This window comes from Cygnus atratus, chromosome 1 (assembly GCF_013377495.2).
Source record: "Cygnus atratus isolate AKBS03 ecotype Queensland, Australia chromosome 1, CAtr_DNAZoo_HiC_assembly, whole genome shotgun sequence".
NCBI classification, from domain to species: Eukaryota; Metazoa; Chordata; class Aves; order Anseriformes; family Anatidae; genus Cygnus; species Cygnus atratus.
In genome coordinates, this window is record NC_066362.1 from 112,113,790 (window position 1) to 112,140,140 (window position 26,351).

Below are 26,351 nucleotides of genomic sequence, written 5' to 3' on the forward strand. Positions count from 1 at the left end.
TCCAAAGAGGACACATCCGTTCAAGCACTCATCAATTTATTTGAGAAATAAAACCAGAAGTTCCTTAAGAAAAATCATGGAGGACAGATTGAGCCGAAGAAATCCTACCAGCCATGTAAATCCTTAGCACCACCTATCTCAGGGGTTTATGTTTTTCATACAACGCATCATTTAAGTCACAGTCAACTGGGTGTGTCAAAAGTTTTGAAAGCCATTATGCAAGTTTTTGGCAGGAAAAAAAAACCCTATCCAGGTCAGGGAAAGCATATCATATTTGCTGTGTTTCTCATATTTTCCTTAAGTACCTGCAGCTTGCCTTTCTGTAGGAAACAATATGGGAACAGATGGATTTTAGATGGGACCCCGTTTGGCTATTTTTCCATATTATGAGTCTCTTGCATCTTTAATCAGAGACTTCACAAAGTATTAACTAACTAATACTAACTAATACTAACTAATATTTAAAACTCCTTGATAATACCAATGATCAAGGTGCATAAAATCATAGTCCAGTCATTCTTCTCAGCTTGCTTACAAATTAGCTCTCCTTCTCCACTTAATATATATATATATATTTTTCCTAACTCTTAAATAAACTCTTTTGAAAGCCACACAAGTGATCTGGACCCTTTTCCCTTCAGAAGCCTAACGATCCTAAAGAGCAGCTGGCCTGTAACATGAGTCTCGCTCGGCGAACTGCCTTTGTGTGCGTGGGTGCAGCTAAAGAGTCGGTTATTGGATGTCCTTTGGCAGGTGCTACTGGATTAAGGGGGCCATGCACAAGCTTTGAATTGGGGCTTTTTTTGTACTACTTAAATAAATATTCTCTACTGTGTGTATTCATATTTCATTAAAAATTATATACCAGTTTTGTTTTCTGGAATGCAGTTGAGAAATAACAGATTTTCACTCAGAGTACATTCCATGACATTGTACTGTCAATTCCCCTGAGGACTGAGCAAAAACATCTTCAAATCTGTGCCGGCACAACAGTTGCTTTTGACAGGAGCCATTGTATTCAAAGGGGGCTATAGCAAAATAAGGGACACTGCTTCATTTCTGCTGCTTGGAGCCAAGGGAAATGAACTGAAAGCAGTAGCTCAGCTCTGATGAATATAGGATGCCATTTTTTGTACTGGCTAGGACGCTGTGGCATCGGAGGGGTAGAACACTGGGAACTAGTCTCCTGTCAGTACAAGCATGCAAAAACCATAGCTGGGGGCTTGTATATTGAAAGCTCACCAAGAGTCCCGTATTCACAGAAAAGACCAAACATTCTGTGTATCTGACGAGATGCAGTACAAGGAAACATGCAGGAGGACCCTTTCCCTCGCAGCCAGGAGCAGACAAACCCGCTCTTTCAGGCTTCCCACTTCAAAGCAGCAAAAGCCCGGAGGGGAATTTTTGTGCTGGAGATGCTGAGAGGAAAGGTGTGCCCCTGCTCCCTGCTGGTCCCAGGGTCCTTCTTCAGCAGCTTTTCCCCTCTTCTCCTCCCCACCTTTTCCACTTCTACTTCCCCTCTTCTGCTGTTGTCCCTTTTCCCCTAAAACTGGGCTCCTTTTGCCTACTACCCTCTGTGGTTTCTTCTCGCCCCTACAAAGCCCCCTCTGACTTTCTTTGTGGTTTTACTTCCTCTACTCACCCCTTCCCAAGGGAGCAGCTTTGCCCAAGCTACCTCATCCAGCCACTACCACTTGCCTTTTTATAGCTCTGGTTTTACAACTTGCTTTTTTTTTTTTTTTTTTTTTTTTTTTTTTCTGCTCTAAATGCAGAATCTGAAGAGCTGAATTTGAAGACTTGACCTGAAGAGGCAGGGGCAAATTCATAAGTGGAGGAGTCACGTCAGTATTGCTGATCCTCCAAAAATTTCTCCAGTGTGAGCTTCACAGCTATTTGTTTTTCTTATACCAAGCACATTGTTTGCATTAGGGAAAGAATTATTTCATACCGATAAGAAAAGATAGCTAATTCAGCATAATAGGAAAACTGCTTCATAGAGGTCGGAGAGACTTTTTGTTTGCTTGCTTTAAAATAGGAATAAGAGCATTTAGTTTTACAGCCATCCGTCTCTACTTCTTTTATGCATTTCTCTGTCTACAAACATTTGACCCTCTTCCCTGTACCAGCTGCACCATTTTGCTTGGGAGTGAGTGCACAGAAGAAGGGAGCTCCTACCAGCACCTCCCAACAAAGCCAACACACCTGTCCCTAAGGCAAATGAGGCCACTCCCCAGCAGTTTCCTCCCATACAACAGGAGAGGCATTCTCTTACTCAGGAGATGCCATCAGATCAATTATTGCCATATATGCCATATATGCCATCTATGCCATATTGCCATATATGCCATCAGATCAATTATTCCAGGGCACAACACCTCCCAGGACCCTTCCCTTAAGGCAAACTGTGCCAGCAGGAGGGTGAACCACGAGATCCCCTTTGCAGAGCCACCTGGGCACCTGCGGCACTCACCTGCAGCACAGCACGTAGCCAAGTCCAGCTCCGGGTGCTGCCTGCCTTGCACAGCAGCAAGGTTTCTGGAGGCTGTTTCACCATAATTCACAGAATCCAGGCACTTGCATTGCAGGTACTCTTTAAAATGTATGCTCTAGCTCTGAGACAGCAACACATTACACGTGTGTTTAATAGTGACACCTATCCTTTAGCTAGTCCTGTAAGGAAGCAGACCTATTTTTGACAGTAGCTCAAGTTAACAAATAATGGCTTTTGTGGTTGTCTGAGTGGAAAACCCTTATCAGGAGAAAACCATTTGTGTTGCAAATTAGATGCTAGGGAATAGACAACGAACCACCGTATGGTCTGTTTGAAAACCTACTGATAGAAGTTCACAGTTGATGCCCAGGCAATTTTTCTATTGGGCATCAGAATTATCAAACAACATCTGTGAGTTTTTCCCTCCAGCTTGAACTGGAAGCTCTGATCTGAACTTGCCAACTTGAACCCCTGAAGCTGAACACACCCCTTGGAGTGCAGGATTGGTCAGATCCAGGAACCCTTTTAGGATGATACTTCAAATGAAACAAAACTGCCCACCTTGGCCAAAAGCAAAGACAGTTGCCCCCTGCCTACAGAGGGCTTTGGTTGAACTCTAGTGTTTTAAGAATTGCCACAATTTTTTCCTAACCCAGCTCTATTACTGAATTTATGTAAAGAAGTGATTTGTAGAAAGAAGACAAAAAGTAAAATAAAATAAAATAAAATAAATAAAATAAAATAAAATAAAATAAAAAATAAAATGTGCTCCATCCAGGGAAGTCCCATACACAAGTGCAGACACGAGCTTTTCCCATGCACCACCAGCTCTCTAGCCCAGCCTCCTGCACAGCTGCTGGTTTTGGGAGGTGAGGGGTGGCACCACTGCAATTCTTTGTTGCTCTGTCAGATGGAAAAAAAAAGACATGTTGGGAGTAAGACAAAATAAATCTGAAATACTGTTGGAAGAAATGAGGTCAGCGAGTGCTATCTGTGGCCTAGCAGAGTGCCCCATATACCTCCACTCTGCCTATCGTCAGCAACCAAGGAATGATTGTGGTGGAATTGGTGGTGTACGTGGCTTTCGCCTTCCCGCAAGAGAAAACCTAATGCTTTTTGCAGCTTCACTTTCTGTGAAACTCATCAGGGCAAGCAGCATGGCATTCACACTTCTGGTAATTACCAGATGAAATCAAAGCTAATCACAGCACCGTGAAGTCAAAGCTGCCGACTATGGTTGTCTTCTAAGGAGCAGCCTCCTCCACTGATAGAGAGGGAGAACAAAAGCAAACTGAACTGATGCTAGCAAGAGATAAAGACACCAGTGGGCTGCTTTAGGGGAGAGCAGAGGTACCAGGTACTGACTCATGGCATGCCAAAAGTATTGTCCTCTACTGGGCCCCAGGGAAAAGCCAGTGGCTATTTGCAGTACCCATACACAGCTCAGCCACTTCATTGCTGCAGGAACTGCCAAGGATTGCCCTGGCACCAGTGGGAAAACTGGTAAAGAAACACTTGCATTGCTTTGCTAACTCTGCAGCACCTGGCACATGGCTCTGTGCCTCTGATCCCCATGCAGAAACAGCAGCAGGCGGCATGGCTCCGTGCCTGCGGTGCTCCCTGGGGGGACGAAGCCCGGATGGCAGCCCTGCCTGTTGCCTGCCTTCTAGCATCAAAGGGCTCAGCCCATCCTGCCCCTGCTGTTACCAAGCCGCTTACCAGGCTTCCAAGCAAACACCTCTACCCTCCTTTCTTCCCTGCACACCTGTGGTGCTGTCCCACTCCCTGCTCCGAGTCCTCTTTTGTACCCACAAAAGCTTGGCACCAGCTGCTGCTGCGCCGGAGCACTAGCTGAGCTGGCAGCCTGCCTCACCTGCCTGCACATCCATTTGTTGTCTCTGGGCTGGTTTTTATTTTCTCTTTTAACCCAGAAGCTGTCTGAGGCAGGGATGCTTTCTTTCATCTGCTCTTACGCAGCACCTAGCTCAGTGAGGAGTCCTGCTCTACTCCTAGGCTCTGACTTCAGAATAACACAATAATTGCCTGCTCCGATTGTGAGAGGGTAGGTGCAAATGAAAAAGAGGGGGCAAATGGCAGAGGCACATCAAACAGAGTATTCGTGACTTTGCAAGAGCATCAGCCCAGCAGTCGGACAGCAATGGCACTTCCAGGAGGACAACCTCCACGCCCTGTCTGGCCTCATACCAGACCTCCCCTCCTCTCCAGCAGCTCTGTGCTGTGCCCCCCTATACCTCCACACGCCTTCGGGCAGGGGACACTGCCACCCGCCCAGGACAGAGATGCTGGAGAGGAACTGGCTTCTGAGGACAGCTGAGAGAGCTAGTGCGTGAATGAGCAATGCGGACGTGGCACGATGAGCACATCCTGCAAGCACTCAGAGGGTGTCAAACATAGGAGGGGTATTATTTAGGGTGTAAAGGAGGTAAAGCACAGTGTGCATACACATAATGCATGGACATGCCTAAATGTACACATCATACACGCAGTTGTGCATATATAGCTGTATATTGCATGCTGCGAACACGCACTCATAATAGTCTACAGGAACTAGGCAACCTAGATGAAAAGAAGAGAAACTTGCTGAATGCTCTGGAAAAATCCCTAACCATACGTTCTCCTAGTGAATGACCTAGGGGAAGGGATGAAAAGCATCCCTATTCAACATTCAAAACTGATTGGAACCAGTACACTACAGCTCTTAACTTCTACCTCATTAAAAGCTTAGGCTGGATAACCTGGAAGCTTGTCTTCTCCACTCTTTATCTTTGAGATGACATGAGAGGCTCCAACAAAAGCAAGCCATGCACCAAAAGGCCATTTTTTTTTTTTTGTGCCAGAAAAAGAAAAAAAAAAAGAAAAAAAAAAGATACCATAACTTATTATAATGCAACAGCACCCTTTTAAGTGAGAGCAGCAATGCCATAGCCTGGGACAGGCGGGGGTTTGGCGTGCTCAGAGCAGCCAGGTGCAGGTTCCCATGGGGGTTTTTGGGGTGCATGGGGCGGGGACAAACAGGGCTGGGAGTGGTGAGCTACCAATGTGCTTTTCTCCTCCTGACTTCGTATTCAAAGGCAAAGGAAGTAAGCCCAGGAAAGGTGCCACGGTAGCTAGAGGAGCCCTTCTTAGCAACTTTTGCTAATTGGCTCCAACAGCTAAGCAGGCTGCCCACTACTTGCCCTGATCTCTAGGCATGCTCTGTGCCAAAGAAAGGAAACTCAGAAAAAGCAAAGAAACTTTTGTACCCTAAAACAATCTTTTTTTTTTTCTTTTTTCTTTTTTTTCTTTTTTTTTTTTTTTTCCCAAGAGAAACTTGAAAAAGTTTACTAAATACAGAAGGTCATGTATGCTTCTATTACTTACCAATAAATGACATGGGGAAATAAATTTCTTTGATTTTCTATCATACGAAAAATGGACCAAAGTAGTAAATAAGATCAAGTCATTAAGTCTGATGCAGCAGCAGGTGCTCGCAAGCCCCAGCTCCATTTCCTTATCACAGCCTGCTGTGCTGAGGGTGTCACAGGAAGGCCCAAAGCCCTGAGATTCACAGCCACTGAGGGAGTGGGATGTGCAGGCTACCCTGAAGCCCACCGGTGGTGGCTCGCCTTCATTCCCCTGAAGATCCCAGTTTCAAAGCTTGCTAGCACATGGTTATCAGCAAAGTTTGGAGCCTGAGCTGTGGAGGAAGATTTTGTGGGGGTTTCACACTTACGAGGTGAAGAAAAATCACAAGCACTCCCAGGACTGGGGCACAGGGGAGAGCTGAAAACATGCTTGCCCTAGGGGAGTGAGAGGGGACAAAAGGCAGCTGTCCAAAGGCAGCACTGGCCATGGCACCTCCACAGTGGGATAACTGGGTGGGCATGGACAGGGGATGGCCTCAGAGCAGGACGGGATGGGGTATCCCCACCAAGAGTGGGGCTCTGGCATGGATCTGGCTCCATGAAGGATCAGAGAGGAGGTGCGTGAGCTGGGGGGATCCCCATGTACGGGCTGAGACGAGACGGGCTGCAGCAGGGATGGAAACAAAGAGACACAGGAGCATTTCTGCTGCAGCTGGAAAGAAGTAAAAGCATGGGCGGGGAGTAATAGTGGGGAGCGAGAGGTGACTGCAGACAGCATCGCCTGTCAGAGGGCTCTCCAACTTCCTCCGCACACTGCTGCGACTGACGTTAGCTCTTGCTGAAACCGTTTTTATCTTTTCATTTCATTTCACGCTTCTCACAAGCAAAGTTTCGACAGTGCCGGTACAGCAAGGCCATGTGCTGTACCCTTCGCCTTTCTTCCATTTGGTTTCTTGCTTGTAAATCCCCCGGGGCACTCTCCCATACATTCGTACAGCTCCCAGCACAGCAAGACTCAGCAGTGAAGCGCGGGAGCGAAAACAAAAAGGGTGAAGTCACAGGGAAAACTGTGAAATTCAAAAGTTAGTGGTTTGGGCTGTATTTGAAATTGATGTGCTGCCCACATTTCGTGGGCATATTATTATTCTTTTTTTTAAGAATTCATATTATTCATATTATTATTCTTTTTTAAGAACAATGTACATTGATATTTTATTGAAGCAATTTTCCAAAGGACTTTTTTCCTGAAAATTAGGCAAAACCATCTTTTAGCAAATGAAAAAAAAAAGGGGGGGGGGAGATTATGTGACTGATGCTGATAAGAGCACTGGTCTAGTGGTTTTAAACTAGCATGTCCTGAGATATTTTTGGGGAGAAAGAGCACTCTGATAATATTCATGAATTTTATGCAAAACTCGAGAAAAACACCGGTTCTGGTTAAAGAAAGAAAACTCCTTTTCTGCTAGCCTGAGCGCATTGGTCAGGGATAAAGAACTGAAATCGATTTGTGTTAGCGCATGGCTGATCCTTAATCTGAGGCGTCCAAATCTGAGTACACTTAAGCCATGGAAAGCCCCACAGGGAACGCCCCAGCTCCCTGCAGATGGACAGGCACATGCCCAGCACCTTTGCAGCCCATGCAACCGTAAGCTTGCACCTTGAAAGCCTGACACATGCTGAGCTGTGCAGGCGCGAGCAGCACCACGTACACAGCCATGCACAACGTCGGGGCTCCCAGTGCTGCACACAGAAACCTCAGACATTTGCACACACTTCACCACCACAAAAAGGTTCCCACCAGAGCCAGCCACGGCGAGAAAGCCACATGTGGGCATTGCCAGGGTGTATGTCTGCACTGAGAGCCACTGGCCCGCTGTGCCCCCTCGGATGGGGCAGCCCCTCATGCTGTTCACAGCGAGGGGAAAAACAAGAGAGCAACTGAAAAAATTTTCCAGAACCAAACAGCAAGAAATGGCAGGGCCAAAAAGCGCGAAACAGGAAAGTGGCAGTGACACTCGTTTTTTTTTTTTTTCTTTTTTTTTTTTCTTCTCCCCGCTGCGGCCCCCCCAGCAGGGACGGAACTGCTGCAAGCGCGGCGCAGGCTGTTATCAGCCCCGCGCAGGGGCTGCGGTTTGCTCGCTCTCGCAACCCTCCTGCAACCGTCGCTTGTTTTTCAACAAACAGGATGCCTCCATTTCGGCTGACAGCTTCCCCGTAACTTGGGGGCGAGGGGTGGCCCCGCTTAGTCCCTGGGGAGAGAGGGCTCAGGTGCACGCTGGCAGGGCACGGGGGGACAGGGACAGACCTATCTCCTTCCTGCAGCCCCCCGACGACGAGCAAAACAAGAAGTGTGCGGTACAGGCTTGGCCATGATGGAGAGGAAAGGCTGAGCTTCCATTTTGCTCGCTTTTTTATTATTCCACCAAAAAATAAGTTATTAAGGAAATCCCTGTGAAACATTTAGGCACATCCAAGCTGCTCGCCTCCTCTCTGATCTGCACAGCAGCCGCTGATGTCCCATTGTGTGGTGGCCGTAGGGATGGGGACACCACAGGTTCTTTGCTGTGCTGTCCCCCCTCACAGATGGGACCAAAGGTATGGGGCAGGACCAGACGAATGGAGATGCTACCTCACATCACCTGAGCCTGTGGCAGAGCCAGGGCTCCTGGTACCACTTTTGGGCAGCTCCCATGGCCCATTTTTCCCCAGCAACATCAAAAACCCTGCAGCACACTTTGCTGCTCAGGCTCCTCAGGAAGCACCTCCAGTTTTTCAAGGTTGCTTAAGCTGTCCTATGGAGAAGCCTGTTGTCTCTGCAAGCAAGCAAGGTACCAGCAAGCCTGGGTTATTGCTCAGAAGTTAGATACAGGAAAAGCAAAACACTCTCTGCCCCTACTCTGATAATTGCCTGGCCGAGGGTAAGCCTCTCTGGCAGCAGAGGTGGAGCCCACACCAACGGCAGCACAGGGGCTCTCCAACCTGAAAGCTGTTCTGGCACTGCCCAGTGCTGGGGCAGATCAACACAAGAAAGCAGAAAAAAAATACAGCTCTAGAATGAAACTTTCAGAAGAAAAAAAAAAAGTTTTCCTTTTGAAACACTTTCTGGAAAAAAAAAAAGAAAAAAAAAAAGAAAAGAAACAGTAAATTGCTGCATAATTTCTTTGCACATTTCCCCATCCCAGGACAGCAACCTCCAGCTTTCCTGGATGCCAGGAGACTCCTGGGGAGTCTCCAAGCAGTGATGTTTCCAGCTGGGCTGGTAGGGCTGAGCTGTACCCTGCTCCTGCTCTCCCTGCTCCTGCTCTCCCTGCCCGCGGCCGTCCCCGCTGCTCCACAGGCGCGGGAGGCACAGAGCATTGCTCACTGCCAAGGGGGTGCTAAGCCAGGCTGAAGAAAACCCAAGCACACTGCTTTTCCTGGAGTTGAGATTCTAATGAGCTGAACAAATGTAGTGTCACAAACAGTTTGTCAGCTAATCTTACTTCTTTTCCTGTTCCCAAACTGCCCACAAACAGCTCATAACACGTCCAAGTTTGCCTGCTGCTCAAAAGTCATTGGAAAACATTTTTCCTGGATTTTCTTCACGGTTTGCTATTTGAGCTGGAAGCCCCAGTTGTGGTTGGAGATGTACAATATCTGGGCCCTGAGAGAACAAATACAATGCTAAGGTAACTTTCCGATGAAAGCATCGACTGGACCAAATTTAAAATTCAAAGTGAAAAAGATATCATTTTGTGTGCAGTCTGGCTCAGAACCATAAGTCAAAAAACCTGAGGTTTTGCTTCCACTTCTCTCCCCCAAATTTCTGATATGACTCTTTCCTGGTTCTTCATCCATGAAAATGAGGATCACGCTCTTCCCAGAGAGGTTTAAGCAGTTTCTGAAGATGGCTGCATTTGATTACTATGTGTATCGCTGTAGCCCAGCACGTGCCAAACTGAACTGCAAAGCCCTTTTATCAGCCTGCCTGCCTGTGGAGACAGAGCTTATGTGACAGCTTTCTTTTTTCACTGCTTCTGCTAGCTTTTCTAGTTTGTGGGCCAACTTCAACTAAATTTGATAGAGCAGAAGCGGCCTTAAGTTCCTACAGCTTCCATGAAACACGGCAGTAGCAGAAGGCTCTTGGTGTTCCCAGCTGAAGGGCACACCAGCACCCACCTAAGAGAGATTTTAGAGATTCCTCAAGAAGAGAAAAACCTTTGATCAGATTAAAGCCTTATCAGATGTTAGAGAATGCAGCCACAAGACCCACGTCTGTAGGAAACCAGTCTTCACCAGTTCTGCCTAGGACAGCATGTCTTGGCTTTTTAAATGCACCTAAATAAACTTTCCTTGAATTCAGAAAGTAGGCTTCTTCCATCTGAAATTTTACCATAAACCCAACATTTCCATGGAGAAGATTTTCAGTGGTTTTGCACACTTTTAATTAAACAACCCCAAGCAGCTTTTTGAAACTTCCCAGTTATGCACTGCTTGACCTGGAAAGAAAGAACACCGTAAATTCTCCGGAGAATTTCCCACTGCTCTTCCACAGCTACAAGAGCTTTTTACCACATTACACTGGTTGTGGGGAACATTAACATGAGAGCATTTGGGTTTAAGAGAGTTAAAATACGCAGCATAGTTACTCATGGTGTTTGAGGCAGATCTCCATCCATCCCTATCCTAAGGGCTTCCCCAGCAATCCAATAGTGACACAATAAGAACATTTATGATGCCACTGATCACATCATCAGCATCTGCTGTGGCTCGAGACAGGGCTCAGTATGCTCCAGTTCCAGCTGTCATCCAAGTAACAACACTAAAAAAGGGCCGTGTTAGCAGCCTGAAGTCAGGTGGGGCTCAGGCATAGCGACAAAGCACGAACTCTCACAGTTCTGTTTTGCTTGTTTTGTTCTGTTTTTGTTGCAAGGGCTTTCTGTTTTGGTGGAGGACATAACTCCTGCTGCACTGATGTCCCTGGCAGAATGCAAGCCAGCATAATTAGAGTTTTTTACTTATTCTAAGGCACACTTAAACGTAATGCTGCAGTAAGATGAAGGAAAAAGAAGAAAGAAAAAAGAAATCCTGCAGGTATAATCTGTAGTACTTGAGCCAGCCTTTTAACTTAATATCCAAATCACTTTTTACCTACCACAGTATGGCTTGCATCAGAATCCTGACACAAGCTACCTACCAAGTTTCAAAATTATTAATATCTGTTAAGCATGAGAATGTAAGAGGCTAAGAGACTACTTCAGAAATCCTTCTCTTCTTCCTATATTTTTTCTCTCTCTCATGCCCCAAACCCACCTTCTATCTTTGCACGATCCCTTTCTGACCTTCTGTATCAGCTGGAAAGGGCTGAGTCTGCAGACAGGATGATGAAAGGGGGCCTGTGCCAGGTGTGAGGCACAGAAGCACGGCTGCTTTTGGCCACCTGTATCCACCTAATTCTTACCAAAGCAGGAAGCTACCAGTGAAGAAAAGGTCAATGATTTAATAAGCAGGTAGGATGACTGCATGAACAACGGGGGACTTAGTTCAAACACTGAGCTTCTTAAAAAAATGAACAAACGCCCGTGGATTGTTCTCAGAGCATGGACTGTGGGAGTGACCGATATTGCATTATTCTGGCTGTGGCTGGCTAGCAAAGGCAGTGCTCAGCACCTGGCTCTCAGATGTCAGCAGCTGGGGCTGCCATCTCTGTCACCCACTGATCCCCCAAAATCTCATCACATCAGCTACAACCACTTGCAGAGTGCCCTATTCACACTGGAGAACACAGCTCCCAGTGGTAGTAGCCCTAAATCCCTGAGGTTTGCTGAGTAAAAGCAGCTTTGCTGGTATAAGGGCTAAAGGAGGTGCGCTGCTTCTGCCACACAGTAAAATACTTCTTCCCATTCCTGCTCTGTTCCTGACTTTCTTGCCCTCCTTTCTGTGGTGGCTTCTGTTAAGTGCTCAGCAGGGTTTTTATACTTATTTTTATTTATTCTTTCGTCCATACTCCTTGGAAATGAAGTATGTGATTCAACATATTTTCTCCTTCATTGTATGACAACTGTAGGCATTTTGGTCTCCAGCTTCCAAAAAGAAAGCTAGTAGCAGAGTTAGCAAAGTAAGTAAGTCATGCACTAGAAATGTTTGGGTTAATTTGTTCATGGCAAATGTTGCAAACAGCAGCATTTTACAAAAACCTCAATGACAAGGTAGTTTGTTTTCTCACCAAGTAAAAATAAGTGAGGGAAACTTTGCTACAGCTAATTATCTCCTAAAATAGGACAGCTAATGTTTTTATATAGGATATTTTCCTAAATCTGATTTCAATCCCTCTTTGAACAGCAGCTTCAGACAAGGGTTGCCTTAATGCTGCCTGCATTTCCCGCAGGAAAAAAAAATAAAATCCAGCAAGGCCTTGCAAAAAGAGGGGCTGAGTCTTGAACACGTGAAGGACTCCAGGTAGAAGAGAACTTAGGGAAGAGCGAAAAGATTTTTCGTTAAAAACAAACTGGAATCTGACAACCATTTCCTGATGAATCACATTTTGTATGTTTTTTTGCAAGTAGCCCTGTGTCCACAAGTTGGACCTTCAGAGCAGGCTGCAGTTTTGGGCAGGAATGATCCCTCACTAGTTCAAGTCTTGTAGTGGGAAAAAACCTACCCAGCTGGTCCGTGTGCTGCCCCATCAGAAGCTGCATGACTGCAGCGAGGAGTTGCTCCTGGGGACATGGGGGGATAGGAGGCACTGCTCATGAACAGAGGCTGAGAAGGATTTACTGAAGAAATTAGCACAGAACACTGAGAGACTGTCTGATGAGGAGAGGATAATTCATAAACTGAGGATGAAAACTGTTGAAAAACTGTTTACTGGGCTTCTCTGCTTTCCCCAGTAAAATGTGAACCTAGATCACCCTTCCTCGTATAGACGTCTGTCTAACGACATAACTCCAGCCCACAGGGGAGCTGTAAATCCTGCTTCATGTTGGCATGTGTCTGGCTAGAGCAGGATGCTCTCCCAAATGGGAAGGGACCTATTTAAGTATAAACTGTTCCTGCTGGCAAAGCTTATTCCTATGTGATACGGGCAATTAGCTCTTCAGGGCTACTGGAGCATTTCTGCTGCATAGTGTAAAATAGATGCATTGAAAATATCAATAAAAAATAATGCCATTCTTTAAAAGTAGTAATTGAAATTGTTTGGACTGTTTAGGAAACTATATTAAAAAAAAAAAAACATTTTCTAGGTATTGCAATCCCTAGTAGAAGAAAAATAAAAAACAATCATAAAAAAAAATCTTGAATGGTTTATTTCAGCACTTTTGAGCTTAAGAGGTTTACCCTGTCACTTTTTCCTTTCACCTAGGAAAGCCATTCCTTGGTTTCCACAACAGTGCAACATACTGCAGTTAAAACAGCCTGTTTCATTTAGAAAAGCAAATGGCAAAACTGGGAGCGGGTGGCTGTAGGAGCATGCACTGCACCTGTGGTCTGGAGGACGTGGGTCTGGCTCCTCGCAGGGCTACCAGCTTGTTGAAGGACCCCGTGTGACTGGACCTCCACAGCAGAGATGTGGTGGGCAAAGAGGTACCGAATTTCTTTGCAAAGCAAAATAGAGAATGTGTAATACAGACGAGCAATTAAACTACCCTATACTGCAGCAACTGGTTCACTGACTCCTGTGCAAATGGGGTTAACAAAGTCTTAACTTGAGTGTATCTTCCAGCTACGAATTCTGTTACACCCAGTCTATGCAAAACCCCAAGCTCATTTACATATAGGTCCTGAAAAACAGTTTTACAGAAGTCTGATATTATCTAGTAACTGTATTGTAAAATAAATTGCACTTCCTACGAACTGGGTGCAGCATGCACTTTTCTATCAGCGCCCTGCTCAGGATAATGTGCAACACCGGCACCTTCAGCAGCCCCTGTGGCAGCCTTGCCACGTGGAGACTGACCAGGCAGGTGAGACCTCCTCCTCCTCACTACCTCCTACCTGGAAAGTGCTTTCAGGGTCACTTTCCCAAGCTGTGGTTGTGCTCGTGCAAGTCCTGTCCTTCTCTGTCCTTCTACAAGAGACCAGGAGATGGCACATGATAAAGAGCGCTTCTCTCAGAGGCTCTCCTCACTGCTTGGTGAGGGAGCACACCTCGCCCATCTCTCTTACACCCTTGATGTATGAGGTGCCACCAGCAGAAAAGAAAACCTCCCAGCTGACACAGAGCTCCTTCCACAACCATGCGTAATAGGCCACAAATAATTGTTCCACACCGGTATTTCCAAGGTAAGAGAGGCAAAAGCTTTCATTCTCAGTTACGATTCTGCTGACTGGAGTCACAAGAATTACACTTGCACCTTAAAGCTGCATTTCATTCAGCCCCTATGTGAACACTGGCATGCAGAGTTAATTTCCAGACTCATTCATGACTTCATCTTCATATGTGCCTTTGCTCTAAGGGACAGGCTCAGCCCCACTGCAGTCGGTGGCCGTTTTGTCACAGCCTGGGTTGGGGCAGGACATTACCCCAAGCGCTGTTGGCTCTGGGGCATGCTTTCAGCTCCCGGCTGTGCCTACAGAGAAAAGGAGAAGCACGGCTGGAGGCATGTGGGTGTAAAGCAGCGCCAGCTTGAACCAGCCCCTTGTGTATAATAACAGTAGTGAAAACTGGAGGCATGCCTGCCGCCCCCGCTCGGCTCCATGCACACTGGCATCTCCGAGGGCTTGGCTGGTGGTGACTTGCGCCCGCGCGATTGCATCTGTCTGTGTTACCCATGCGAGACAGACGAATGCTTTCATCTCGCTGTGCCAGCTTGCCTTTCACTACCCTTTGATACCGCAGCACGTATAAATAGAGACCCGAGTGCTGACAGGCAAGGAAGCTCGTCTGCCCACTGCAAAGGCTGAGATGCCCTGCTCCAGCTGCTCAGCATCCTCACAGTGGGTGCATTTGCCAAAAGTGGGGACCGTGCAGGATGCTTTAGCGATGTTCACTGAGCTCGGCATCCCTCAGTGCTTGTTCAAGGCTTCTGTGAATGCCCCAGGGCCTGTGAGGCATGTGTCTGGCCTGCATGGCGCAGGTGTATGCTATCAAGCCAGCTCAAAAGGGCACTTATGGGAGCTGTAGGCAGAGCTGGGGATGTGCAGGGCGTTTGTCACAAAGGAAACAGATGCTCGGCTGTGCTCCACGCTCATTTGCCCCCCAAAATCAAGCATTCTCAAACGGTCATCTTTCTCTTCTAAAGAGCAAAAAATGCACTTCAAGGGCTGGGTCAGTGCCTTCTGAGGTTGCTGGTTTGACAAGGATTGCAAGGCTTGCCCTCAGAAGAGATGAGTGAAATGCCTATAACAAATCACATTCAACCCGACGGGTTGCAAGTCCCCTCACGCCGCATTCATGGAGAGATTTGTATGAGAGGTCAGCCTTTCAACTCACAGCCAAAACCCTACCTAAGGGCAGCTCCCAAACACATCTCAAAATCATGGCTCCAACGTGAAACCAGAAAACAGAAAGTACAGTGCAAGAGCAAATACTCAGAAGGCAAAAGAAAAAGCCCCAAGCCCCTGACTTGGGCTGCTTTTGTGTTCACTGGAATCAGAAACTCAAAACAAAAAGCGCGGGCTGAAAAACCCAGACAGATCAAAGGCAGAGAAAATGTTCTCACAGATCTTTGTGAAGTGAAACTACCCAATTTCACAGTTTCACTTGCAAGCAGAAGTGGTGAGCCCTGCGGACAGCATTAAGGATGAATTGGAAACTCTACCAGGTAGCAACTACTGGCACTCTCTGCCGCTCTGCTTTCACAGCCAGCTTTTCTGTGCCCTTTCTATTTTTCCTGTTTCAATTGTCTGGACACTTCAGGGAGGAGATAGCCATACTATTCATCTACTATTTGGGAAGCTGACTCAAGTTTATACGAATACGACCAATTCTCGTAAGATGACAGAAGAGGTAATGAAGGTAATGTAATGTTTTCTTGTCCCTCTCTCAGACCAGTGACTCACCTACCCCGTGGCTGGTACCAGATGTCTTGGAGGCAGCCACAATTCATTTTGCAGATGACAGACCTGCTTACACGGGAAGCTTTCTTTCCAAGCTTTAGCAGAGACTGGTTTGTGCTCTGAAACACGGCAGTGAGAGACGGAGGGAGAACTTAAAACCTTCCAAAGCTGCTTCTTTTCGTGGCTGGTGCATATCAAGAAACTGCTATCTGCATACAGACTCAGCTATTTTATGGACCCTGGGTTTCAATAAATTTTGGATTTCAACAGAATTTCATGGCATCAAGCACTTGATTGTAATTACCCTCTGTTTAAAACTATTTCTACCGTACTCTGCCTCATTGACTAAGCACAGAGAAAGGAGTAGGAGAGGGTGAGCTGACTGACAGAGTTGTTTTAGGAAAACCCAAACAAATAGAAAACACAAGTAAATAAATCAAAACTGAAAAAAAAAAGGGAAAACAAAAACAAAAACAAAACAGAGCGAAGGCATATTTGCACACTGCAACGTGTGGAAGCACAGAAAATCTGCCAGCATCAGCCCCTGTGGGGGCTGGAGGACTTTCCTGAGCTCTCCCATCGCATGGTGCCGTATCTTTCCTACCTGTCAATACAAGCAGCCCATGCCTCTGACAGAGGTCTCGATAGCTACATGGGCAGTCTTCCTCCTCCACCGTGGCAGCCTTCAACGTACAAACCCTTGCCCCACGTGTGTAGGAGGAAGACAGGCTTCCCTTTCTTGTTGCAGAGCAACCTCAAAATATTCCTTGTGGAGGCACCATAGCTGGCAGCTTCTGTAGAGCACTGGCCTACATGATCTTTTTCCTGCAAGTGGCATTTCACCTACTCTGCATCTCACCTCTGTGCTCCCCAGCCACACAAGAGGACCCAGCCCCAACACCCCTGCCCAGACCTCTGGGCAGCCACTTCGGAGATATCACTGTTGGGACCAGCGGGTCCCTGCTGCGTGTGGCCAGGTCACACAGCAGGGTGCGTGTCTCCTGTTGGTGGAAGAAAATATTGTATTTTAACAGGAAATGCTTTCACTGTTTCCTTAGGATTGTTCCTCTCAGCTTTTTAAAGCAAGTATGCCCATTTCTAAATCCAAGAAGAGCAATTTATTTGACTTTGTTTAGCTGTGGCCTCTCCCCTCTAGAATAACAGAATGATGCAAATATTCATCCTGCATTTAGAAGCAAAATTCTTCAGGAATTCATGAATTACTTCCATGAACTTGCCAATATCACTGGCCTTCACATGCACTTAAAGATAAGCAGACTGTTCTTTTGGGGTCATGCCTTAGCAGTCAAATTAAACTATGGTTATCTTCTAGGCATTAAAAAAATGCAGTTTATTTTCTATCCATATTGCATGCACTGGCAGCATAGGGAAGAGACTTTTATTTCCCATCAGAGAGCTACCTCAGAGCTGAAGCTTGGCACTCAGGCTTAAAACACGGTGCGAAGTGTAGAGCTGCCATGCAGCGCTTTCTTGTTAATGACCATGGGATAAAGGGCAAGCCAATCCTGGGTATCTGCACACCAGCCCTAATCCTAAGCCCTCTCTGAGACTGTCATCACAGTACATCACTACACTGAGTGTGACTGGTTAAACTCTCTGGCCTCAGAGAAAGTCTCTCGATCTTACCAAAGCAATATATTCATCTCTGTCAGATACTTCACTCCACCCCTTGCTTCACAGGAATTCCTGTGTTCAGGTCTCTCAGCGTTTCTCAAGGCTTTTAAGTGAATCAAGTCTCAAACAGAGAGAAGGCTGTGTAAATCAGACATTATGCAAGTTTTTTCTTCCAGTAAGCCAAGGTTTTTATGAGCTTTAGTTCAATTTCCTATTTGCAAGATGCAGTTAGCATTTTATAATGCTGACACAAATTAACTCTTTGTAAGAGTTCAGGCAGCCTGCAAAAAATGCTGGACAAGATTCCTCACTATGCAGTGACAACACAGCCTATGCCATTGTGAAAAGAGTGTTTTCTTTTACCAAGTGAGGGAATGAAAAGCCTTTCCAAATACACAGCAGTGCTGGGTACCATGCATCTCCCAGAGAAACATGTTTTTTTGCAGAGCTGCTCCTAGTGTGTGATTACTTCTATCAATGTCACACAGGGTGACCTGCAGGGAGAGGCTGTGCCAGCAGCAGGTGCTTTCTGCAGCACTTGATGCCCCAGCATGACCACACAAGGGCTGCTCCTGGAAATGCTCAGCACGGAGGTGAACGCTTGCCTTGATTTCAGCACGGGGTTGTGCACCCTGCTGAACAAACACGGGGTCACTGACAGGAGACAAGTTGCCACCAACTTGCAATGAGAAACTGTACGCTTGGGTATAGCTGTCCACAGGACCAGGCACAAAAGCCCTCCATGAGCAGGAGGAGCTTCTTGCCATGTTTTTATTTAGCATTTGCAAAGGAGGAAACCCGCAGTGGCTGGGCACTAGCAGCACATTATAACTAAGAAGAAGGTATATGCAGTGTGGTTTTCCATGTTGTAAAGGTCCTCTGCTGGAGTTTATTTCCATTTGATAAGAAACCAACAAAATGTTGCACCACAAGGTTTCATTGCCTTGATTAATTAACAAATAAATAAAACAAAGGAAAAAACAGGAGCAACCTTCTTTGTATATTTTAATAATTAGACCTTGCAGCAAAAGGGAAAATGAGGAAAAAGTGCCCTCCTGGAAAATATTATGCTTCATGCTATTTAGAGCCCCATAAAAACCCTATGCTTTGATAAAAAGACTAGTTATGCTGTCTTCCTTTGCAGGCAAAATTATTAGGAAACCTTACAGGACAGCCTAACACCCCATAAGAAAAATAAAGATGTTATGGGGTGGGGTAGTATCATGTAATTATCCAGGCCACTTTTAAAAACTACATATGCACTCTTTAACAGAAGGCTCTCCAGTGGGCCTTGTTTTGGTCCTCCAAGATACCACTGTTGCGACCCAGCCTGTACACACGAATGTGCATTCACCATTAAATAGGGGCAGCAAATTTGTCCTTGTCCTTCAAACCTTGCTAGAGGAACAGTTGAAACTACAGCCTTGCTGATACAATCCCGTATTTGAGAAAGGGATGCACTGCAGCTACACACTTACAAAGGCTCTTATTTTGTGCTCCTGACATGCAGCCCGGGCCATAAACTGAAAGAGGCCATTAGGAAAATGAGGCCGTCATTAGAAGCGGAGCCGGTAAGCATTTGAATGCGTTCAGCAGGCGGAGCGCACCGCTGGAGGTTTCAGTACAATCCTCATTTCTTTACCTAGTGGCAGAAGCGAGGACCTGGTGTGGTGTGATAGAAAAAGGGCCATATCCTTTGTGGTGTACCACATTCAATTAATATGTCAGGCTTTCTACATCTGTCACTGCTCACAGGGGCTGGAACAATTGTTCTGCTTCCCCACTCCCCTCTTTTTTCCCAATTTTCACATAGTATCATGCTAAAAAAGAGTTATGGATTTCCTTCTCAGAGAACTGCACGGACTGATAAAGTGAAATCCACGGCAGAAAACAACTTGTTATTTTTCCCTTTAACTTATAATTTCAGTTAAGAGAGAAAATGCAATAAATTTTGGCGGGAAAAAAAATGAAGAGATGGTTTTGGACATTTCTAATGGCCAGTCTATGTAAACACTGTTGAGAAATATGGGTGAGAACAATTCACCCTGGGGATGATTATTTTTCTTGCTCCGAGGCCCAAGCATTACTTTTCTTGTGCCCAGGGTTTTGAAACTGTTCGAAGTTCATTTCTGAGCAAAGACAGGAACAAGAAAGGAACAGCTGGAAAACCGTTGCGGGCTTCCACGTTTAAATGCAATAATGTTTCGCAACGATGTGGCGTTTGCTTTATAACCCAACCGAAGTGCTGTTGCCCAAACTCTTCTAGCGCTATGCAGCTGCAGTTTCATCTTGCTTCTGCTGGATACGTACCAGGATGTGTACCTGGCTTGCCAGCATCGGATTCCTTAAGGTATTGAATGCAGTGGGGACCTAGCCCATGAAAGAGTACAAATTACTGGTACTACAACACCAGTTAATATATACACAATATAAATACACAATATATACACAATATAAACAGTATTAAAGAGGATAATAACACCCATAAAGAAGCGCTGAGCGAAACCACTCGCTGGATTAAGCAGCCTTAATGAACCTCCACCTTGCCTGGACAAGAGAGGATCGGCCTTTGGTCCTCAAGCAGCCACTCCCCAGCCCTCTGGGCTCCTGCCTGCAGCATGGCTCCTGCTGTCCCCAGCTCGTCCCGCCGGCTGCTGGCTGTGCCCTGGCATGCTGCAAGCACTGCCCCGGGAGGCTCACTGTTTGTTATTTTATCAGAAGGACAGAATTTCCTCAACGAGCCTTCCTGTGCTACAGATTAAACAGCAAATAGTTGGGTGAGCTAAAAAAAAAAAAACACAAAACAAACAAAAAAAAAAACAAAAAAAAACAAACGCTGACAAAACGCAGGAAGATCCTTCTTTTTATTCTAGCAGTATTGCTTCCTTCGCTTGGTAGCGGTGCCGGGGAAACGTTAGTACCGGAGTCAGCCACCTCTTGCCAAACCTCCGGCATCTCCCCTGCGCTGGCTGGGAGATGCTGCGCGCCTGCCCGACTCGCGCAGCTCGCTGCGATTCAGCTCTCCGCTGGCGTCAGGAAAGACCGATGCAGAAAAACTTGCAATCTGGACGGGGTGGTGGTGGGGACAAAAAGAAGAAAGGAGAGCAAGGAGGGACAGCGGGCGGTTCGGCACCCTGCCTTCAGCAGTCACCGGTTGGCAGGAGCGGCACGGGGCTCGCCGAGCGGCTGCTGGCTGTGACACAGCAGCTGGGACGAGCCTTCCGCATTCCTGGCTCGAGTATTAATATGAATAACGCATGACTCACACTGACACCACCAGCGAGGCCGGGAAACTGTAGTCTGCAGCTATAAAGAGCTACACAGCGCTGCCGTCTTGCAGCGCACTGGCCAAGTCTGATGAGCGATCTGTGCCTGGCTGTGCGTGCTGTCATCCGGCTGGGCACGGCGCCGCAGAAGGGGCTCGGATGCTCAGAGGGTGTACGTGGAAGGGGAAAAGTTCAGCTGTATCATGAGCTATTTGGGAAGGTAGTTGCGAGGAAGCAGGCAATTTTCTCGTGCCAGTCCCTGGCTTACTTGTATGAATAACCCATGACTAAAGCATCAGCTCCACAGGGGGTTGTGAGAATCTCTGAGGGATCCTCTGAGCACACTTGGTCACTCTGAAACAGGACAAATTGCCGGGTGCTGCAGTCCAATTCCCTCCTCAGCCCTGCCAGGACTAATTCATTTCTCTAGGGGTGGCTTCCGCCAACAATTCGCAGTCATCCAAGACCCTCATGGCATCAACAGAAACTCTTGAGTTTAGCCACGCTGCTTCTTCTCCTGAGCCATGTGAGTCGCAGCTAGGTTTAAGCAGGTTTCTGAGCTTCCCTGACTTCTCCCCCGGTAAGCGTGCCTTCACTCAGGCTGACAGCGCAGCATAAGTGAGACAGCATCACGCTCTGCTGGCTGCAGGCACAAGCCTGCTGCTCGCTTGCTGGGGTGCATCCTGTAATGGGTGTCTTATGCGGCTGGCTGTCATTTTTCATGGCAGTGGCTCAAAAAGTCATAATTCTGCCAAAAAGAATCAAAAGGGGCTTGTGCTACTGCTATTGTATCTGCAGTAACTCATGTGAGCTACTCTAACACACTTTGATTTATGAAGAGAAAATTCACAAGCATGCAATGCCCCTTTGAACAGCTTAAATGAGCCCTTGTTATAGTCTCTTTAACGGACTGATACGTAATGAGGTGGTATTCCTACAAACTCAGATATTAATTTGAACAAGAACTCCTCAAAGAAGACCGAAGTGGTAAAAAGTATGTACTACAAGAATATCCGCAAATACTCTCCAAACATGCATTTTCTTAAGTATGGGATAGTGAAAAGCATATTTAGAAAGTCTGAATGGCACTTACCTCTCAAGAAGTGCTGGTAAGAAGGAAGTGACTCAAATATGCTGTTTGAAGCCATTGTTTCCTCTTTAAAAGTCACTCTCTCTTTACAGTGAAGGAATATATGATTTCTTCTACCTTGGGAAGCGAGAAAAGAAGAATGGTCATTGTTACCACCCTCTGCCCAGCCATCACTCTCTGCACTCTGCTGCCTCTGGAGCAACCCGAAGCGGATTATAAGGTTCTTTTGCTAAAAGAACTCTGAAATTGTTTCTTAAAAAGAAAAAAAAAATAGCGGATCGGTTGTGGTTGATGATGCTTACCACTCTACGAAACTCTGTGGTTTGCAGTCAAAACGATTCGCCCTGCCTGCTGACCAATATCCCGGACCCGCTCTTGTGTGACTGCCTCTGTACCCAACTTGTGGTTCTGTGGTTGTTTATGAGGCCCAAAGAAGTGTTTCACACAACCAAAATTACAAATTTAACTGTTCCCCTTTCCATAACCTGCCTCCATTGGTCCCTCCGTGTCACGTGACCCGAGTGATGTCGACTTACTTTCTTTTTTTTTTTTTTTTTTTTTAACTTTCTGAAGTCATGCCCTACCCACTCCACCTGCCCTCCCCGGGGCTGCGCGAGGCAGCCATGGAGGTTGCTGAGGGAGGGAAAAGAGAAATGACTCACCGGCCCCGGTGCTGCAGGCGGGCTTGCTGAGCTAGTGCAATGCCGCTTGTTTTGTTGTTTGTGGTTTTTGGAACTACTGATTATTTTGATAGGGATTTCATTGCTGCTTATTCAATAGTAATTCAAACCCGGGTATTAGTCGACTGTTAGGGCAGGATGTGTAAGTCATCCTGTACAACGTTAGGAATCAGCGGTAGGGAAGACCACTGGCTGGGGAAAGTACACTGCAGAGAAGTGAGAGAAAGAAAGAAAAAGAAAGAGAGAAAGAAAGAAAAAGAGAGAGAGAGAAAAAGAGAGAGACAGAGAGAGAAAGAGAGACAGAGAGAAAAAGAGAAAGAAACAAAGAGAGAAAAAGAGAAAGAAACAAAGAGAGAGAGAGAGAGAGAAAGGAAGGAAGAAAAACGAAGAAAGAAAGAAAAAGGAAAAAAAAGGAAGAAAAAGAAAGGAAAAAAGAAACCAAAAGGAAAGAAAGAGACAAAGAAAGAAAGAAAGAAAGAAATGAACCAAAGAGAGAGAGAGAGAAAAAGAAAAAGAAAAAGAAAAAGAAAAAGAAAAAGAAAAAGAAAAAGAAAAAGAAAAAGAAAAAGAAAAAGAAAAAGAAAAAGAAAAAGAAGAAGAAAAAGAAAAAGAAAAAGAAAAAAAAGAAAAAAGGAAGGAAAGAGAGAAAGAAAAGAAGAAAGAAGGAAAGAAGGAAAAAGAAAGAAAAAGAAACACTTGGGAAAGAGAAAAAAACAACAACAACAAAAGAACCAGCAACATTATTTTGAACCTGTATGATGGCATCTTCTGAGGGAGCACTTGAAGGACACTAGTCTCTGTGAGCCCACACGAGAGCTTTGTGAATTCTCCCATAAGGTTAAATCCAGTAGTCCCTGTTTAGCACAATTCGCCTTCCTGTCAGAAGGATCCCTACCCATGAGCAAAACTGAGTAAAATCCTCTGGATGCAGCACAACATCTCTGAGGTGGCAGCGCATCTATCTTGTCCTAAATTCTTCCCTTTACTTCTCCCTACCCAGAAAAATTAAACAAACAAAAAAGGAGAAGGTCCTACACTTTATGTCCAATTGGCAGCTCTGACTCTGGCTGCAACAGCACAAAGGTGTGGGAGGAAAATCACTTCCTACAGCACAGAGAAGTGTCTGCTGTGCCACTTTCTGCCTCCTTTTCCTCTCCTCTGACCAGAGGGCAGCAACCCATTGGCATCTGGGCGCAAAGCCCAGGCCACTCAGCTTCAGCAGCCTGCTCAACCTTTGCCAGAAAAAGGTCTGCACCCAAAGCAGGGCTGACACAGAATGAGGCTTTCCCTGCCTGCTCCGAGCGACCACCATGGTGAAAAAAAAGTGAGAAGCCTTTGCAATATTAGCAGAAATGCTGGTAGGTGGAGCACAAACACGTAATAACACACACTGCCTCCCGCGAGGAGCAAAGCCCCTGGCACGCAGGCACCGTCCCGTCCGTGCAGATCGCACCCAGCACTGCCATAGGGCTCTGCGGTTGCACCTGCAGCCTGGAGCAGGAATACCTTGACAAAAGCAGGCGCTTCATGCATTTTTTTCGGCTTATTGCAACTTTGGAAGTCAAATTCCTGACACTGCTTTACTGCCTACATTTCTAGTGCAACTGCAGCCTACGCCCTGGCTTCTTTCAGAGTTGTGGGGGGAGCTGTGGGTGCATGTGAGGAAGGTTTTCCTCAAAAAGAAAAAATTGCTGAAGTGGAGTCTTCTCCATGCAAAAGGAGCAGTTCTGGACAGCAAGAACAGGAAGGCTGGGGCACTTTGCTGCCTCACAGTGAGCTCAGCTTAAACTCCTGCTCGAACTCCAACTAAGCCAGTGACCCAACCATGTTTTTTTGTTTGTTTGTTTTTCTGACTGTTACCAATTTTTAGCAAGTCTGGGGGATAAACCTCACTCCATTATGACATAAATACCTCAGAGAGCACCTACTGAAGGCAAAATCTTGTGCTGGCTGTGCCAGGCGCTCACCTGGAAGGGGAAACATAAGCCCAAGTTGCCCCAGTGCCCACAAGGAGCTCGGGGGGCTGTGCTGCCCCGCTGGGCTAGGCTGGGCTGTGCCTGCAGAGGGAGCCCAGCAGGGGAGAGGAGAGGTTTTAAAATGCATTTTATTTCTCTTCTAGTATTAGAGGGGCAGGATTGCTGCCAGGGCCAGGGCTGACGTCCAGGCAGGCAGAGCATGTGCCGTGGCCATCCGCGTTGCTGTGGGCAGAGCGCGGCATGTCAGCGCACCACGAATGCCAGCGATGCTAATGCCTTCACCCCCGTCATCTGCCGTGAAGGCCAGGACATAGCTATGCTATGTGAGAAGCAACAGTTGGGCTGGTTTTGTCATCTCATTGCTAGGGCAGATGATGCAAGGGAAAAGACTGAGTGTTTCGAAATGCAGCCTGCCACTCCGGTCTCTGCTCTGCTCTGCCAGAAGTCAGCTGCAAAGAGTACGCAGGAATATGCTTTATTAAGCTTTAACCACCTTGGATTTTCAAGGAACAGACTGTGCTATGCAAGTCTGTGCTACACCCAGGCGAGAGGATGGATGGCACTTCTCCCAGGCCACTGATACACCTGCCAGAGAAGCTGTGAATCCCACCAGCATGAGCCACCAACATGTTGCTGCTGATGCTGAATGCACCACGGTGCCATTTTCCGCTGGGTACACATCAGCTGTTCCTACAGCCCTACAATTAATCTGTGTCAAAATTTACCACTAGCGTAGCTGGCATTGCTCAGAGGAAAGGAATAAACTGGATCATTTCACAATCCATGTCCCAAGGAGTGCATCCAAAGGTTGCCATGTGAGCTGTGCCATCACTAATGCCAGTCTCATTTTTTTTTAAAGCTGTCCTGAAGTTACTATAAAATGAGGCTGTTAGAAAACTCATGTCACTGGTACTTAGACATCCTTTGCTTTCTAATGAATAAGATGCAAGATAATGGTTAACCTTCAGGGAGTAATATCAGTCTTAGATCTAAAAGCTGACACATCGTGAAACAAATTTACAAGCCACCACAGGATGATGGAAAGATCAAATTGTGCCAGTAGTCAAATTTGCCAAACCAAATTTGTTTAATTTGGTGTAGGGGGTAGGAGACAGATTCAGGGACACTAAGAAATCTGTTTTCTACATTGCCACTGCAGAGCATGGCCCCTTGGCTGGGGTTGTTGGCTGGGCAATGACCTCCAGTAAACAGGCCCCGATTCTGGATATGTATGTATGCTAGAACCTTACTCTCAGTGAACAGATCCCATTTGGAGGCTCATAAGGTTGCCAGAATTTGGAAAATGACAAAATAAATAAATAAATAAAAATAACCAACTATGAAACAAACAGTTCTGTTTTGTTGTTGTTTTACAACAAACACTTAAGGTTTCACTGGTAGGAATGAAAAATTAACTCAGGGGAAGTTCCTAGAGCCTAGATTTTTCAGTCTCTACATCTAAACTGCCTTTTTTCCCTTGCAGAGCATGGTAGTCACTGACCCCACCAAGGTACGCCCCAGAGGCCAGCTACTTTGCAGGCTGCAGAATGCCACAAGCTACTGAATGGCCCAAACCAGAATGATTTAGGGATTATTTCGTCCACTCTCAAGAGGTGTTGCAAGGTTGGGTTTACAGTCTGAGTCTTGACACAACAATGCAGGGAGGCATGTGGTCTCTCCAACTGCCCTACAAATGACCGTCTGTAAGAAACAAAGGCTTCCTTCCCTCCAGTGATAGCAGCTTCTCAGTTTTCATCCTCCTTTCCATTTAGAGTCATTTTTATCCCTCAGGATCTTCCAGACAAACACCACACATCTCAATGCATCAGGACATGTTGGACCCTGGGGCGTAACCTGCATGTTAGGTGCG

The 26,351-nt window shown here is 46.3% G+C and overlaps 1 protein-coding gene across 6 annotated transcripts in view; it reads right to left on the reverse strand.

Moving 5' to 3' along the window:
• Positions 1-22,975, reverse strand: part of RUNX1 (RUNX family transcription factor 1) — a 179,606-nt gene extending 156,631 nt beyond the window's left edge. Inside the window, exons 1-3 of one of the 6 annotated variants that reach the window (XM_050715651.1) lie at positions 22,128-22,972; positions 21,829-21,942; positions 20,017-20,220 (exon numbers count right to left, since the gene is read on the reverse strand). In XM_050715651.1, the coding sequence (XP_050571608.1) occupies positions 20,017-20,220; positions 21,829-21,883 (259 nt within the window). In that variant the 5' untranslated portion in view covers positions 21,884-21,942; positions 22,128-22,972. Of the gene's footprint in view, positions 1-20,016; positions 20,221-21,828; positions 22,092-22,127 lie in introns of those variants that run through there. The other 5 variants (XM_050715657.1, XM_050715656.1, XM_035545878.2 and 2 more) reach the window with 5 other exon arrangements.
• Positions 22,976-26,351: the final 3,376 nt, after the last annotated feature.